General features: G+C 46.8%; 1 protein-coding gene across 1 annotated transcript; it reads right to left on the reverse strand.

The window, feature by feature from the left end:
• Nucleotides 1-3,406: 3,406 nt before the first annotated feature.
• On the reverse strand, nt 3,407-12,831 carry LOC134139306 (radial spoke head protein 3 homolog). The gene is made up of 9 exons (XM_062573739.1): nt 12,671-12,831; nt 12,347-12,434; nt 11,043-11,184; nt 10,583-10,728; nt 9,781-9,984; nt 8,584-8,746; nt 7,307-7,393; nt 5,212-5,475; nt 3,407-3,839 (listed from the first exon to the last, which is right to left on the reverse strand). The coding sequence occupies exons 1-9, from the start codon at nt 12,775-12,777 to the stop codon at nt 3,826-3,828; spliced, it is 1,215 nt and encodes a 404-aa protein (XP_062429723.1). The 5' UTR covers nt 12,778-12,831; the 3' UTR covers nt 3,407-3,825.
• Nucleotides 12,832-16,909: the final 4,078 nt, after the last annotated feature.

Raw genomic sequence — 16,909 nt, forward strand, 5'->3', positions numbered from 1 at the left:
AGCATTTCCATGCCATACCTAAGCCCTGGGCTGATAGGTAGCTCCTGTGACTCCAGTAGGTCTTAATGAGTAACTCTCTCACTTCTTTGCTGTGGAGTCAGAATTCCCTGTTTCAGCTTTGCACCAGCAAGATGAGGTGCCTCGGCTGGCTGAGGGAAATTGTGCTACGCAGCTCCAGCACACTTAGTGTGAGTGAAGTGAGAGCTCTAGTGCATAGATAACCAGGATCCTGGACTTTTGTTCTATGTTTTCTGGCTCTCACAGAAATCTCACTGTAATGTTCATGGTGAAAAAGGAAGCAGCAGAACCAAACTACTGAAAATCAGAACTAATTTTCTAGACCAGATCTTCCAAAAAGTTTGTATCCCACGTGGGCTCCAAAATACTTGGGAAATTTTCAAAAGAGCTCATGTGTTTGGCTGCTTTGAAAATGTGCCTGCGGACACTTCCCACGTGGAAATCCAGTTCCACAGACCTCCAGGAGTAGATGAGTCGCCACCTTCTTCACCTACTCCTGCTGCCTCTCTCTGCCCTTCAGACCATGGGTCTAGTGGCTTTTGCAAGCAGCTCTCCCTCACCAGGGCTGGGGGCATGACAAAGATATAAACACATCTCTTCTCTGGAGCGTACAACCCTTTCAAGATACAGCTCTTGAACAGTCACTGTGAAACCTCTTGGCACGTGCAGATCCATGGCAGTTGCAGTGCTTGACCTACACACAGCAGCTCAGGAGATGGTCCTTGAGGCATCCCCCACTTTGCTAGCTAGCATGAAAATGCGTCTCTGGGGTGACACAAGCACTAGGGTTGAAGGTAAAATGCAGGAGAGTCCCTCAAGAACAACCAAATGATTGAACAAACAGAGCCAAATGCAGGGTTTCCTCACCAACACTGCACTCTATTGGCCATCAACACTGCAGGCATCATTTCTCCAAGGCACAAGGCTTTCATGGGACTCAGCACGAGAACCAGGTGTTTTCTGCTGCTAAATCTCTTCCCAAACAGAACCTTGCTGGGCTGTGCAAACACACACACACACATGCACGCACACACACACACACGCACGCACAGAGCTGATGTCACATGTTACGCAGGAGACTCATTCACTCTGGGGTGTCTGCCAAGGGATCAGCAGATGATATTTGCCTGCCATGTGATATCATCCACAGAGCTTCACAGAGCAAACACCACACAAGTCAGAGGGTGCACATGCACGCACATACACACACTTAAACATACGTGCATGTACACGAACACACGCGCACACACATTTGCCTCTTGGTGGCTGTGGAAGCGAAGTGCTGAACAGCAATGCAGGGAGCCAAAGCGCAGCTCTGCTTGTGGCACAGACCCTGCTTGGGCCCTCAGCAAAATCCTTTGGCTCCCAAGAGCACCACCAGCAGGAGCCTGAACGTGCGCAAGGATTATGGTCGCTATTGTAAAAGCAGAGCTGCTCTCTCCCAGAAGGGCAGGCACTTCTAGGCACCTTTTCCAGCACCATCAGAACAGGGCGCTTGTTCGCTCAGGCACTGCACTGTGTCCAAAGGACCGCCTGCAGCACAGAGGAATTAAGTGCTACTTGCTTTCAGGAGCTGGGGCCTCTTCAAGTCATGCCGACTCCAGGTGTCTGTCTGAAAAAGTCCCAAACAGTACCATGCACGCACAGCGAGGCTCCCTGGCTTCATGAGTTTTCATCCAAAGTGGCTGTTCAAAACCTCCCTCTGTCCGTATGGTTTCCAGGTATCGATCTCGGTGTAAAGTGTAACACCAACAACCAGCTCAGCAGCTGAGCTCAGGTGTTGCACAGAGGATGCTGAGACAGATTCATACGCCCAAGGGTTCAATTCTGGGGTCTGCAGCTGGAGGTGTACATCAGGTCCTATTGCAGTGAAAGTTATTTTAGTGGGAAAGTCGAACAAAAAGAGTGAGACAAAAAAGAACAGGAAAGAGAAAACTCTGCCTGCCAAAGAAAAGGGGCAGGGGTCTGCCAGTGAGTGTCCTCCTCAGGCAGCCTCTGCAGTGCAAAGGGTGCTCCCCCCACAACACTTTGGGAAGGGACAAAAAAGAAAAAAGAAATCTTTCCCCCTTTTTGTCTCTCCTGTTAGTTGGGGCTGCCAGAACAGAGTCTGGCCGTGAGCGTAACTTGGAGCAGCTGCAGGGCTGCTGTACACCTCTCCATGCAGCTTCTCCCAGGCGGCTGAAGCTGCTGAGGCTTCCATAGAGCGTCGGCTCTGGCCTCAGGCACTCTGCATGCCCCTGCGTGTCACCCACAGCATAGAGAAGGGGAAACGGGTTCAAGGACAGCAGGACCCTGCCAGCAGGGCTGGCTACAGAGCTTTGCACTGGGACAGTCAAGTGAAAGCCTTTCAAGTCTTTGAGGGCTAAAGACACCAAAAAGAGGAAGGTGGAGAAAAATCTAGAAGAAATGGACCTGAACTTTGCACTGCATAGTGCAGCCTGAGCAGCAGAAGGGACGTCCTAAACAACAGAGATTCTGCGACTACAGGACAGTCTATCACATGTAGTGGTGGATAATCACGATCGATGGAAAAAGCGCTGGAACAACTTTGCTTGGGAAGAACACCATCAGCTAGTATTTCTCCTTCCGCAGCCTCTAGGGTTCTGCGAGATGCACCTCAGAAGGACGGTAAGCCTGAATATTTGGTCTGGGGGAAGAAACACTGCTGAGAATGCCCAGGAAATGACTTTAAATTAGAGGAGTGTCAAGGACTGGTGTCTTCACTGACCTGTGGCGGTAATGGACATGTATCATGCGCGATCAGACCACCCAGGCAGTGGAAGCGAGCATGAGACATTCCCAGGCAGCCAGGGACAAGAGGCCCTGGCCCAGAAGAAACCACTGCAGGTTGGTTTACTAAACTGAAATGCTCAGGTTTGCAGGAGTTGAAGCAAAGCAGGTTTTGAAACTGTGATTAAATTGTGTTAAAGAACTTTCCAAAACCAAACTCCCTTCCCCCTCAGCAGTTGTAACTTAACATTCTGTGCTGGTAGACTATTCTTCAGCAATTTTTCCTCAGTTTTACTGCCACAGGCTAGGTCATCACTGCAAAGTGTGTCGGTATAGAGCTTCCTGTTCAGTGGCTATTATCAGTGAAAAAGTGGAGGCATAAAGTTAATATGTTTGATACGTTCACTTTCCTGCTCCTCTCCTCCATTAATCTGAACCACGTTGTCACTGAAAAACGGTTTCAGAGATACAAAGCCAAGTGCTTTCTGGCCCAGATCCTCGTGGAAGGATGCACGCTTGCCCCTCAACTTGTTTGCTCAGGCCCCAATCCTATGGGCACATTCAAAATTCACATATTAAAGACACTGTTTCCAACAAAGTAGTACAACGTGAAGGCTTTTTTTTAAAATCTGATTTTATTCTGCAAAATATTAGGATGGATCATTGCAGGTCACAGACTGGAAAGAAAGACTATATTAAAACCCTATTTATAAACAACACTTTCTTTTCCCAAAAGTACAACCGTTACACTATAATGTGATTTGTTGTGTTGTCTTGCTTGTGTTGTCTTCATAAATTCTAATGAAGTAAAAATGTAGTGCACGCAATTCATTAATTCTTTTTACAATAATTTAAGAATATAATTTTACAGAGATTGCAGCATTAAATACTGCAAAGTGTTTAAAGAGAATAATTCAACACTAAGTAAATTTTCTAGCAATAAAACACAAAGCAGAAGAGACAAATATGAAAATATTCCAGGTGACCACTTCCCACCTTGTAACATTTTAAAAAACAAATAGTCAAGTCAGCATTTGCTTGAATCTTTTCAAAAGTGATCCATGGCAGTCCTCCAGACTATGGTGTGTCTCCTGTAAAGATATGAGAAAACACGTAATGAGAAATCCTTAAAACTGACAATTTCCTTGAAAGAAGTGGAAACATTTACAATCCTCATGAATCATCTCAATGCCTTTTTATTTGTTTATATCTAGATCAAACTAGCCAGAATAATTTATGTGAAGTCATGAGAGGAGTCTCCATCATGGGAACAAAAGCAGTGCAAAATCTTGGTCCAATTGAAATTGAGGAAAATCTCCCATGGACTTCAATGCCTGAACCAAATTTTCACTTCAAGCCTTCACTTTCAGTCCTGTGTGTCATAAAATAAATTCTCCTGAGAAACTCACAGACAAATTTACAGAGCAGTGGTTATCTGAATTTCAGGCACATAACCTACACGGCTGGATGCTTTGAGAAAAAACTAAGTACAGTATGTTAAAATACTCAGAACTTAGCAGTCAGAGGAAGAGTTTAGAAGAATATTCCATTTTTAGAAAGTATCCATGAGTCGATTTGGCCTACCAGGTTAGTACAGGTCTCTTCTGCACTGCTAAGAGGAGGTAGCAGAAGGCAGTTTTTTGACAAGAGAGCACTTTTTCCACAGGTTTAGCTGGAATGAAACAATGTTTCCACGCTGGGGCAAAAATGTACTTTTATGAGCTTCCTCCACCGGGAAAGCTGGCTGGCAAATCACAAGGTCTGTGTGGCAGCGTGGGCACATTTTGCCCACTGTGCCTCATACCCTTCCAGTGGATCAGCAGGAAAGGAGGATTTGAAGCAGAACTGAGGCTGGAATTAGCATGTGGCTTGAACTCCTTAGCAGCACTGCAGAGTCAGGAGGATGAGGAGGACTTGGTACCCATAGTAATTCTCAGTGGCACATCACTGAGAACTTTGGGAGCTTTGGGAACAACAGCCTTTTGTCCCTTGCCTGCTGAGATGCCCACCCAAGTTTGTCTGGGCAGGAGAGACTAACGTTAGTAGAAAAAACGTGCCATAATAGTTACCTTTCAAAACAGGCAAAATGAGGGAACCTCTGTTCTGAAAACACAATCAAAGCACTTGCAAAGGTTACTAGGAGGCTCTTAAAGTCCTTCTCATATCTTTCTAGCACAGGGTATGGCACCGTATTGCTTTTCAACTGTAAAGGACCCAAGTTTTCAAGGACTGTGTGAAAGGGGATAGAATTTCAGTGTAGTTCATTGTATTAATAACCTCTCTCCATTCATACAGTCTGAAATCAGCCACGTCAGCATTTGGAAAACACGCTTTAAGGCTCAACAGTTGTTTGGGTTCATCCTTTAGCGTGGCTGGGGCACAATCCTTGTAAATAGACAGGAATGAATCTCTTCCTTTGGCTAAGCTATTCATCTTCATTTATTCGACAAGTTGATGACTTACCTCCTTGTTCCTCAGCTTCAAAAGCCTCCATTTCTGCTTGATCTGATTCCTCTAACTGAAGAGAGATGCGAGGCAAAAATTGTTCCTCAACAACAGGTTGGTCAGTCATCTCTTCCTGTACAGCCGGTGGGCTGGCATCTTCTGTCAGACCAGCCGGCTGTGAGGCTGTGTCTGTTGACGTTGGCTCCTCGGCATGTACTTCTGTCTGATCAGAGAGCTGACTAAATGCATCTAAGTGTTTTCCAACCACTGTACGAATCAAGGCTGAAACAGAGAAAGCCATCATTAACAAACAAGAAGAAAAAGCTGTAGTTTGAAGTGATTTTAAGTTTTATTGATCTATTAATTCTCAAAAAAGAAAACAAACTGAAATAACACTAGATGTTATGCTACTTCCAAATCGTTTAACACAGGAACAATTCAAGTATTCAATTGATGTATTTCAAAGTGATATTACATACGACACTGAGGCCAAGAACGAATGAAGAAGGGTTTAATATAGAAAACGGGACAATGCAGAGGTGCTGAAAAAAAGCTTCACTGGTAATTCACAGGTTGAGTTTTGTATGTAAAAGAAGAAATGGGCATCTCTGGGAGGAAAAACATAGCCTCCTTAGACTGTGAAGCTTTCACCTGCAGTTCACAGCTCTTTCGGACAGTGAAGCTTAAGTAGCTTCTACATTCAAATAGGTTGAAAATGGATTCTCTGGGACTTTTTCTACACTTTTGTGTAAGGGGAGAAGCAGCCACAAACAACCTAGCTGAGGCAGTATCTGCCTCTGCAAAACCTGCCGAAGAATGCAAATTGCAGTTCTTGTTGTAGAGATGGTGTTTACTTAAAGGAAAGATTTAAAAGAAATACTGTGTATGTTCTCATCAACAGCATATCCCACAGCAACATTCTCCTTGGATTGTTTATTCAGTAGTTGCACACAACAGTCTTAAAGTAAAAAGAGAGAGGATCCTCCTCCTTCCCTCCCCAGAAGAGATACATTAAGAAGTTATCCTGGAGTGTACATACCAGACACATATCCTAGCATTAAATACCTAGCAAGCCAGTTTTAACTATCCAAATTATAACTTAATTCAGGAAATTCATTGTTGTGGTTAAACAAAAAATAAACACAAAGGGAATGAGCACACAAGTACAGTTGTAATTCTAATTGCAACCTGTAAGTCACACCAGGAAGAAAAGCAGAGGAATGAAAATTTAATGCAAGTCTAAGAAGTCCTTTGATCTAAAACTGCCAAAGTGGGCAAGCACTCATCATAATGATGTGGCTTCTATACTAGATGGATTTCAGACTGTTCAGGTATTTCAATTGCAGCCTCTGAAGGTTGACTGATACCAGAACCCAAATGCTAATCTGGAATTGGCCCACAAGAAAGCAAATACACCAATGTTTTCCTCTATCTCAGAAGCAAGCAGGTGAGTATTGGCTGCTGAGGAAGCAAGCCAGCCCTTGCTCTGAGGAAAGCTATCGGTTGCCTGACTGTTCAGCCAGGCACGGCCACTTCTGCTTGCGCGTGGCATGAACATAGCACTCCGTAGCTCAGCTAGCTGCTGCAAAGGAGTTCAAAGGCTGTTACAGTATACAAGTGGCTGTAGACAGTATCGACTGGTCTGCTGCCACAACAAGGGCACAGGTGCAATGGGGCACCGCTGGGAACACTAAGGAAAAGAGCATAGCAGTGCCGGCTGCGTACCATGAGGAACGAGAGTTACTAGGATAGTGAAAACAATTTGCATCCTTTAATCATTTTACTTCTGCCAAATGTGTGGCATCCTCCAGCAGCACATTTCAGAAACAATATACAACCACCTGAAAGAGTAGAGCGGGATGCCCGACATGTCTATTATTTCAGCTGAGAACTAATTAGCTAAGTATATGCAGTAGTGATTTACCAGCATTAGAAGTGTTTCACAAAAAAAGGGAAAAAAACCACAAAAAGCTGTGGGCTCTTGAAGTTCTTAAAATTGCACCTGCTGCTTTAGCCCACGGTGACCTTGTAAGTGTTATATTGGTCTTCACAAGGGAAAAACAATTAGGAATATCAAGCAGCTCAGATTATACTCCAGGATTTTGTAACTTACAGTCAAGCACTGTCCTCCCCAGAACCTTCTTCTCCAATGCTTCTTCCACTTCTGTCATCAGCCACGGAAGGAATTCTGTCTCAATATCTGCAGGAATTTGGCAGGAAGAAAACAAGAAAAAGCAATTTCTTTTAAATTAAGGACAAATGAGAGGATGTTGTGAGCTGTTTCATTTGCTGCAGTCATTAAAGGATGAGCATCATTGCTAGAAGATGCTCGTTTTGTATGAGCCAGATGAAATGTCTCAGAAGATACTGAGTGCTCTAACTCTGCCCTCTTCTATTTACCTTCCTCATCTTTACGGATCTGGGCCAGAGTGCTCTCAACTTCAGTGCCTTCCCAAGGTGTTTGCCACCCTCAGAAGGCAGGCACAAGTGAGATGCACAGTCATGTTCTAGTTAGGTGAAAATAACTATTCTGAACAATCCAGGAGAATAACATTTCTTGCTTTTCTCTCCAACAACATCTGGCCTCTGGTCTGCCCAAACTGCTCAATCCCTCTGACTGACGAGTCCTTGCTTATGTTTTTTTTTTTTTTTTTTTTTTTTTTTTCCCAAATCATTTTCTTTCTACACAGTGATCCCAAATTCTGCTCCATTTGCAAGAGACACCCAGTTTCTACATTTGCCCCGATGACTCATGTTGGAAGGAGCAACTGTTTCCTGGCAGTAGCCTGGGCAGCAGCATGGGGCCCTGGGAAGTGGTGTGCAGACCCATATTAATGGGATTTATAAACTTGCCAAATGTCTGATGACACAGCAGCAAGATAGCCAATGAGAAAATGTGTTGATTCTAAAGGCTTGGAAATCACAGAGGTTAAAAAGTCAGAAATTATTTTCATGGCCCAGTTCTAATTCTAACTGACTAACTTCTTCCTTGCTTTGATCATCATTAATGAAGATTCAGAATGACACACACAAAAGTGACTTCTTTGCCTGTCCTGTCATAATGCATTTACTACAATTTGGATCTCTTTCACTATGTCCTACCAATCCTAACCATCCGTATACTTCACACCAATATCCATGTATTTAACACTAATTCAAAAGCAGCCTCTCTCATTACAAGTTAAGCTACCAGATCTCACTTACTTGATGGCCAATGTTTGTTCTTGAAAACAATTTGAGTTTGAAAACTCTGTTCAGCCACAAGTGTAAATGACTAAATAAACGAAGTCTACTACATTGTAATAAGTGATAGAATTTTAAGCTGTGTTTTATGGTTGTTTTGCCCGTTACATCGTTCAGCTCACATCCCAAAAAAGAAAAAATACAAACCTCTCTCTATAGGGTCATAGAAATACCCACTCTCACGAAGACTGTCGAAGACTGATGGAATGAGATCAGCCAAGTAACGCTGAGCAAATGCCCGAGCTGCAATTTTCTCTGTGGTCTCTTTCTGTTTTTGCAGCACTTGCATCTGCTGGCGTTTGCGACGTTCCTGACAAGAGAACATTGTATGTAAAACTTTCATGTCTTTAGTTGTTACTCCATTGATCTAGATTTTGAAGAATGTTCACAACATAAACCCCAGAAGTTAGAGAGAGAATCAAGTGAATAAGTATAGATACCACCCAGTATTTACGGCCTCTACTTGGGCCAAAAGCTCTTCACAGGAAAAAAAATTTGATTGTATTCAATCTAGAGATTATCAAAACTTACAGTGACTAGAGAGAAATACACTCCTTTGGTATTGCTCTTCTGGTTTTGTGAAGTTTGTAAAGTAATGGTTTTCCAGTTGGCCAAAAAAAACCACCTCTGCCATCTTAGCATGCACTGATCTTACGACGCAATGCTTTGTTATTGCAAGTAAAGCTGACGGTTAACTTTGGAGCGAGCTGAGGTTGGTTCAGGATTTCATGACCTTTTCACCATTCCAACTTTTATTCCAACTCAGTGCAAGAAAAGATTAAAACTGAGGTGGGTGCAAGAAAACATTAAAATCCCAAACATATAAAGCTGCTGAATAGCAAATAAAGACTTGCCTTTTCTCTTTATTATTTACTGGGTCTTACTAATATAGATCCCTTAATACCTGGAGATCTTGAGAAGTATGTGTGCACATTCACGACTGCATGCATTCAGTACTTCCTAACTAGGCTAAGCTAGGCAGGTGCTTTTCTTATTCTGGAGCACTAGGACTGTTCACTCAACAGCTCTCGTAATGCAAGTGGCTAAGCTAACTGCCTGACTGACAGCAGCACTGGCTACAGAAGGAAAATGCTCTTGGGTTTGGCCTCTTGCTCCGGTGCCCCTGGAGCGCGCCAGCTCCCAAGAAACACAGCAGCGTCATGCTGCTGCAGCAGAGCTAACTGCAGCCAGACGGCACCCGACTGCTCGGAGGTGCGTCCAACCGGATGGTGCCCTCTGGGGCAAAGCTGACTTATTCCACAGCTTGGCTTTTGCTGCTGGAAACTGTTTTCTCTCCTACCACAAGCATTCACACAGGCCCATTTTGCTCTTAGTCACTCCTACCTTCTCCTCGCTGTATCGCCTCTCCTGCTCTTCTAGGCGCTGTACCTCAGCGAGCTCTGCGTTACGCAGCTCTCCATAAGCACACTGATGTGCCCGCAGGTTGGCCAGCTCTTCTTCCTCCATAACTTCCAGCAAAGATTGCTCAATAGTCTTTCCAATCAATACTTCCAGCACTGGCTTGACTTCAATGTCAAAGTCAAAGAGCTGAAGATGGCAGTCCGAGAAAGAGAGACAAATGACCCTGGATCACAGTCCTTCTTAACAGCAGAGCAGAAAAGGAGGATGAGCAAAGCCCTTGTGTTCAAGGCAGTGCTGAGCTGTGCACACGTGGCCCCTTGCCAGCTCTCGCAGGAAGCACAACTGAGGGCTAAATGACAAGTGGGCTGGCAGGACATCAAGCCTGCCACAGGGATCAATCAGGCAACACTCCCTCCCCTCCCCCAACACCACCACCTCAGCCACTCTGAAGGCTGCTGGGGAGAGGCAGAGCCTTCCCCTAGGCCCTATTTCTTCTCACCTCCCTCTTCTCAACCCCTCTCGGCCTGGATGCTCTTTCTGCAGGGGAGGACATTTCTCAGCATGGTAGTGCTTAGCTGAAAGCAGCAGAAGAGTAAGCACCCACCTTAATTTTGCAGTTAAACTGCAGCAGATTATGGAGACAGATTTTTTTTTTTTTTTTTTTTTTTTAAGTATGTCCCGTCAGGAGTAATTCTTGTACATGCTGCCCTAATTTTGCTTAAGAAACTTGTTTCATATGGAAACATCTTCCGAGAGTGCTTGTGAATCAGACTTTGCCTCGTACCTCTCCTTCTTCTATCTGTGTGTCCACATCTTTTCCTGTTTTGGCTGGTATGAAGAGGGGAGTGGGTGGTCTGTCCAGAAATGCATCTATCTGACACTCCACATCAACCTCTATTATCCGGTCACTAATTTCTTCCAAATACAGCTCTAGAAAGCATAATCATGACAAATGCTATAAGCTGGCTTCTCTGATTGTAATGGTAAAAGAAAGTGTAAATGAAGAAGTCTTGGCATGCATTCAAGAATTCATGGTCAAAACTGAAAAACACTGGAAAAAATCTTACTCTAATTAGCAAAGTTCACTGATAATCAAATGCAACTAACAATAAGAGGTTATAAGCAAAAGAAAAAGAGAACCTTAGCTCTAGGTGATGCTACCAACTGCATTATGAATTTAGCAGGTGAATATGCATCAGCACCTTTTTGTTTTCAGGCGAAATTTAAATCTCTTCAGCCTTTACCTGTCTGCACATGAGCATGCTCTCTGCCTTCCACAGGCTCGGGTGTTCTTGGCTGCATCTGCTCTTTTGCTCGTTTTCGGGACAGAGCTCTTCTCCGTGCTTCCCTCTGCCTTTGAATTTCAAGGGGATCCGGTTGCGTACTCTAGGCAGGCAGTAGGGAGGAAAAAAAGAAACAAACAAACAAAATCAAAAACCCGCTCTAAGCTTCATATGTAGCAATGTTACTAATTTATCTCTACAGCTAAATGAAGACCCCCCTTTTTTTTTAATCCTACAAATCTACCATTTCAGACTTACTTTTCAAGGTCCTGAGTCTAAACTGTCAGTTACCTTAAGGACTGCAGCGCATGAAACTATCACAGTACACTGCCTGCAGGCATATAATAACAGGATCTCACACTAAAAGCAATTATTTGCTACTTGGGAACAGATGTTATATATGAAACTCTACTTGCAGGATAAAGTATATTAAAATAGCATGTTCTTGCTCACAAATGAGTTGAGAGTTTCTAGGTGAAGCTTTTAAAGTGTCAGATGGAGTTAAATCCAGTTTTCATATTTTCAACTAAATTATCTGCAAGACTGAAATTACAGACTCTTTTTTCTGCAGGAAAGGATGAAGCAGAAAAAACACAGAGTAACTTCTAAATTCTACATTGTGTTTGTGGGTTGAAAATAAAATAACTTTTGATCTTTTTAAACAGATAAACGTGAAATTTCCAGTAAGAAACACTTACAGAACAACACAATGACATCCCCACAAAGTTGCAATTCCGATATGATCAATTTATCTGTCAAGAAATATTCTCTGAAAATAAATATCACTGAAACATTTACTACGTCAGGAGAGACAAACAGCCTTTGCCCCACACAAGTACATCTTGTGTACAGCTGGCCTTGGGATCTATATGGCTCTGCTTCACAGGACAAGCTCAAGTTTACCCAAAAGCTTAATTTCCCCAAGAGCTGCTATCTTCACTGATGACATCTGTGAATAAATACGGCAGCAGATGATGAACTGAGACTTGTGCTCAATATCATGACAGTAAAGAAACAAGGAAAAAAATCACTTTAAGAAAGAAAAAAACCCACTCAAACCAGCAAAGTTCATGGGGAAGTCAATCCTTTAAACAAAAGTGGGAAACAACTGCATGAAAATTTAACTGGAGGCCTTGTGACTGGGTGAAATATTTTTTTTATAAAATTACAGCACCAATAATTATAGCTATTAATCGGCTACTGTTTTCCTGCCCTACTTCTTCCTTTCCAAGAAGGCTGTAGCACAAGCCACACAAAATCCATACCGCAGGTACGAGCTGCAGGGCGTAAGTGTTGCCGCGCACCACTCTCCTGTCATACATGAGGTTCGCGTAGCGAACAGGTTCCTTCTCTCTGCAACGTCAAGAACCGACCGTTGTGGTTAGAGAGCCGCAGCCTGAATATTAACATCTCGGCGAGCGACAACGGCGCTGAGAGGGCACCAGAGGGGCCCCGCGGACACGCGCAGCCGCTCGGCTCGGCTCGGCTGCCCCGCCGCCGCCGCCGCCGCCGGGCGGGCAGAGCCGGGCCGGGCCGGGCCGGGGCGCGCAGCCTGCGGGAGGGGCAGCCCGCCCGGTGCCGGCACTCACTGCTCGGCGGCATCCGGCCGCGCTCGGTACTTCGGCCGGGCGGGCAGGGCGCGGGGCTGGCGGCAGTAGCTGTAGGGCGCCGCCTCGGAGCCGCGGGCGGGCAACATGGTGAAGACGGCAGGGGCTCGGCTGCCGCCGGCGGCCGCTGGAGCGGGGCGGGGGCGTCGGCGTCGGCGCCGGGCAACGGCCCGCGGCGGGAGGAGCGCGGTAACGGCCGCCGACGGCAGGGGCGGGGCGGGGCGCGGCGGGGCGGGGCCGGCGCTGGCGGTTCCTGCCGCGCGCTCCCCTCGCGGGCCTCGAGCGCTGGCGCTGCTGGCGGCTGTGCTGCTGCCTCGAGCCTCGTCGCGGCCTGGGTAGCCTGGACGAGCCCTCCTCGCTGCTGTGCTGCGTTTCTTCCGGCTCCCGAGTGCCTGTGCTTTCCTGTCTGCGCAGCTGAATCCGGAGGGGTCTTTGGGGAGGGGGTTGCTGTTCTCCAGGCGCTGGGACTCTGAGCGAAGAGCGATGGTTCTGCCTGTGAATGGGTTTTGCTGAAATACCGGGGACAGCAGTGGGAAGGGGGGTTAGATAAGCGCTTATCCAGCTGAGTGAAATGCAAACTACATCTAAATTGTTCCCATTCCCAGGGCAGTCCACCTCCATTAGGCAAAGTCGCCTGTGGGCACAGCTGACGGCCTTTATTCCTCTTCTCCTCAGGTCGAGTGTCCTTGTTAGGCTTCTTGGTCAATGCTGAAAAAAGGCCGTAGGCCGTTAGTAGGCAATGGCACTAGGTCACGAGCTCCCTGTACTGCCTCCTGCCAGTTCAGCCGGCACAGGCAAAGGGAGGTGCAAACAACCAGTTTACCAAGGGAAGGTCATGGAAAACGCTCGTTCTTGAACCAGACCTTAATTTTTCGTGGCAAATCAGATTCTTGTTCTCAGAAAACAGGGGCATCCACACTGCAGATCAGTCCCCTACGCTGCAGGGCCTCTGCAGAAGGGAGCTGCTACAAGAGCACATGATCCCACGCCGGAGCGCACGGCGGAGGCGGCTTAGTCTGGTGGCCGCTAGGAGTTAATGCGTAGATGCTAAGGAGGGGCTTTCAGGGAAGCTCCGGAGAGCTGGCTGCCAAGACAAGACCCGTGGTAGATGTGAATGTGACAGCAGGCAAACGGCGTCTGTAACTGTGCCTGCGTCTTAGAAGGCACTCAAAGCACAGCAGAGCCTGTGGCGTTTCAGACTTCTGCAGGCAAAGCATCTAAGCTGACGTAGTGAGGGAATGTAACCACCAGGTGTCACTGGAATGGTTTTGCGGGTTTTTACAAACTTTTAAAGGAAAAAAAAAGAAAAGAAAAAGAAAAACATCACGGTTTCCAGTTAAGATAGCAGTAGTTTCTTATCCTGCTCTGCAGTTTTGCTGGGAGCTCATACCAATCTGCTGCAATTACTGAACGGGCAGCTGGCAGAGTCAATACAGGAGTGGGAGCTGTGTAACTGTGTTTGACAGCAGGGTGGTGGAGCAAGATGTGGGGCTGGAGGAGCCCGGTGCAAGTGTCCTTGGGGAGGGAGGGAGGGAGGAGAAGGCAGTCCTTCGGTATTTGCTGGTGCCTGGGCATCCAAAGTTAGTGAATGAGCGTTTGGAGCCTGGAGAGGAGTCAGAAATTCTGCCCCGCTTAGCAGCCAGTGCCCAAGCACTGTGGCCCTTCAGTCCGGGAAAACTGACAAAGCTGGCCAGAAGCAAGGAAACCTTGGCTTGGAGTGACTTGGCTCATATCTTCTGAAATGTGGAGTTTGACTATCCAGGTGTTTCTGACTTTGCAGCAGGGACTCAAAAGCTGGGGAGAGATTGCTAGGGTGTGAGGGACATGGTGTTTGCATTCCCAAGAAAAAGAGCCCCGGCCTAGCCTCCAAACTTTGCCTCCTACCTCTGCTTGGCCTACTTGTGGGGCCACATCTCCACCTGGTGCTGCTTGGGAGGGGGAGTGGACAAGGGCTCTGGTCCGAGACGCACCTTGCTGACTCTACAGGCATCCCTACTGCACACTCAAGAGGCTCTTCTGCCTGCAGCTCTGGAAAGCTTCCAAAAGCCAGAGGAAAGCTGTCAGTTTAACCCAGGAGTGTTCCTGAACAGTGGATAGTGGGCATGGGGTTATTTCTCACTCCGTGCAAGACTCAGCACTTGCTCTTGTTGTACAGCATGAGGTCCTCTCCACTCGTCTCTCCAGCCTCTCCAGGTCTCTCTGAATGGCAGCACAGCCCTATGATGTATCAGCCACTCCTCCCAGTTTTGTATCATCAGCAAACTTGCTGAGGGTGCACTCTGTCCTTTCATGTAGGTCACTAAGGAAGAAGCTGAACAATCCTATACCCAGTATTGACCCCTGGGGCACACCTCTAGCTACAGGCCTCCAGTGAGACTTTGCACCACTGAGCACAACCCTCTGAGCTCTGCCATTCAGCCAGTTCTCTCAATCCACCTCACTGGCCGCTCACCTAACCTGCACTTCCTGAATTTGCCTATGCAGATGCTATGGGAGATGGTGTCAAAAGCTCTGGTGAAGTCATGGGAGACTACATCCACTGCTCTCCCCTCCTCTACCCAGCCAGCCATCCCATCATAGAAGGCTGTCAGATTCATTAAGATTATTTCCCTTTTCTGAATCCATGCTGACTGCTCCTGATCACCTTCTTCTCCTTCACATGCTTAGAAACGGCATCCAGGATGAGCTGTTGCATCACCTTTCCTGGCATTAACGTGAGTCTGACTGGCTTGTAAGTTCCCTGAGTCCCCTTTCTTGCCCTTTCTGAAGCCTGCAGTGACATTTGCTTTCTTCTGATCCTCAGGCACCTCTCTTGATCTCCACGTCCTTTCCAAGATGATGGGGAGTGGCCTAGCAATGGTGACCCCCCAGTTCCCTCAGCACTCAGGCCTGCGTCCCACCAGGGCCCATGGACTTGAGGATGTGAGGTTTGCCTAAATGATCCCTAACCTGATCCTCCGCAGGCAAGGGGAATATCTTCCTTTCTGCAGACTTTGTACGTGGTCTCCAGAGTCTGGGATTTCTGAGGGCTGGCCTTAGCAGTAAGGACTGAAGCAAAGAAGGCATTCGGTATCTCTGCTTTCCCCGTATCCTTTGTCAGCAGGTCTTCTGCTCCATTCAGTATGGGGCCCACATATTCCCTAGTCTTCCTTCCGGGTACAAATACACTGCCCTTCTAGGCATTTTTATGTGGTTGTAAGGATGCTACTGAGGTTTTTTCTCTTTTTTTCTTTTATCCAGACAGTTTCCTTGCAGGATTTATGTTGTGAGTGGTCAGACAGTTTTTTATAGCCTCTTCATAGGAGCGTGGTCTTGCAGCATTCCCTGGGACTACGTGGCTGGCTGCCCTGCCGAGCCGTGTACTCGTGTTTGTTCTTTTAACAGGACTGCAACAACGCTCTCAGCCGATAAACTCCAGGAGCCACAGGTGAACTCACGCGGGAGCTTACTCTAACAGCAGCATGGCGGCTTGCAGTTTCTCCCTCAGAATCGTTCCCTGCAGAAACCCGGTCACTGAGTAAGCAACCTCTTGGGGGCCTTGCGCACTCTCTGCTCTCCGCTGCAAACTGCTAGCGCAGGGCTAAGGCAGCCAAGTGTCCTGGTCGGCCCTGCTGATCTTGAGCGGTCAGAGAGTTTTTTGTAGCCTCTTCCTAAAGAGGGTGGTCTTCCAGCACTCCTCTGGTCCAGCTACCTCTCTGAACGCTTCATCAGCTGACTTGAAACGGGGCCTTTGCCACTACCCCACAGGCAAAGGCTTGCTCTCATCGCAGCTCTTTCCCTGCGCAGTTTGGCAGAAGTGACTTCCTGTCGCTGTGGAAAGAGCGGTCAGCTTTCAGAGAGCTGTCTCTCACAAAACCCGTGTGTCTCCAGGCACCCAGCTCTGTGTTGGTCTTAGTGTTTGCCTGTGGTTTGCAAAAGAGGCTAGGGAGTGCTTTTGGATCGCTCTGCTAGATGTGCTGTGGGCTTGCTGGAAAAGGACTAGGGCTGATTTAGAAAGGATTTTGGGGTCGAGAGTGCAAAAGAGGTAACAGCAATACTAGCTAGGTTCTTGTCGAGAGTATGCCCTGCAGCAACAGTCTCTCTCCTTGGGGTGTTTCTTCAGGAGCTGGAGGCAGTGCTTCTTTCCTTCAAGGGCGAGAAAACCCCCTCTCCCCTGCCTCTGCCTGCAGAAGAGCTACCTTAAGAAGATATCCTGCAGTGTACATACCAGGACATATATCC

Source organism: Rhea pennata, chromosome 3 (assembly GCF_028389875.1).
Source record: "Rhea pennata isolate bPtePen1 chromosome 3, bPtePen1.pri, whole genome shotgun sequence".
NCBI classification, from domain to species: Eukaryota; Metazoa; Chordata; class Aves; order Rheiformes; family Rheidae; genus Rhea; species Rhea pennata.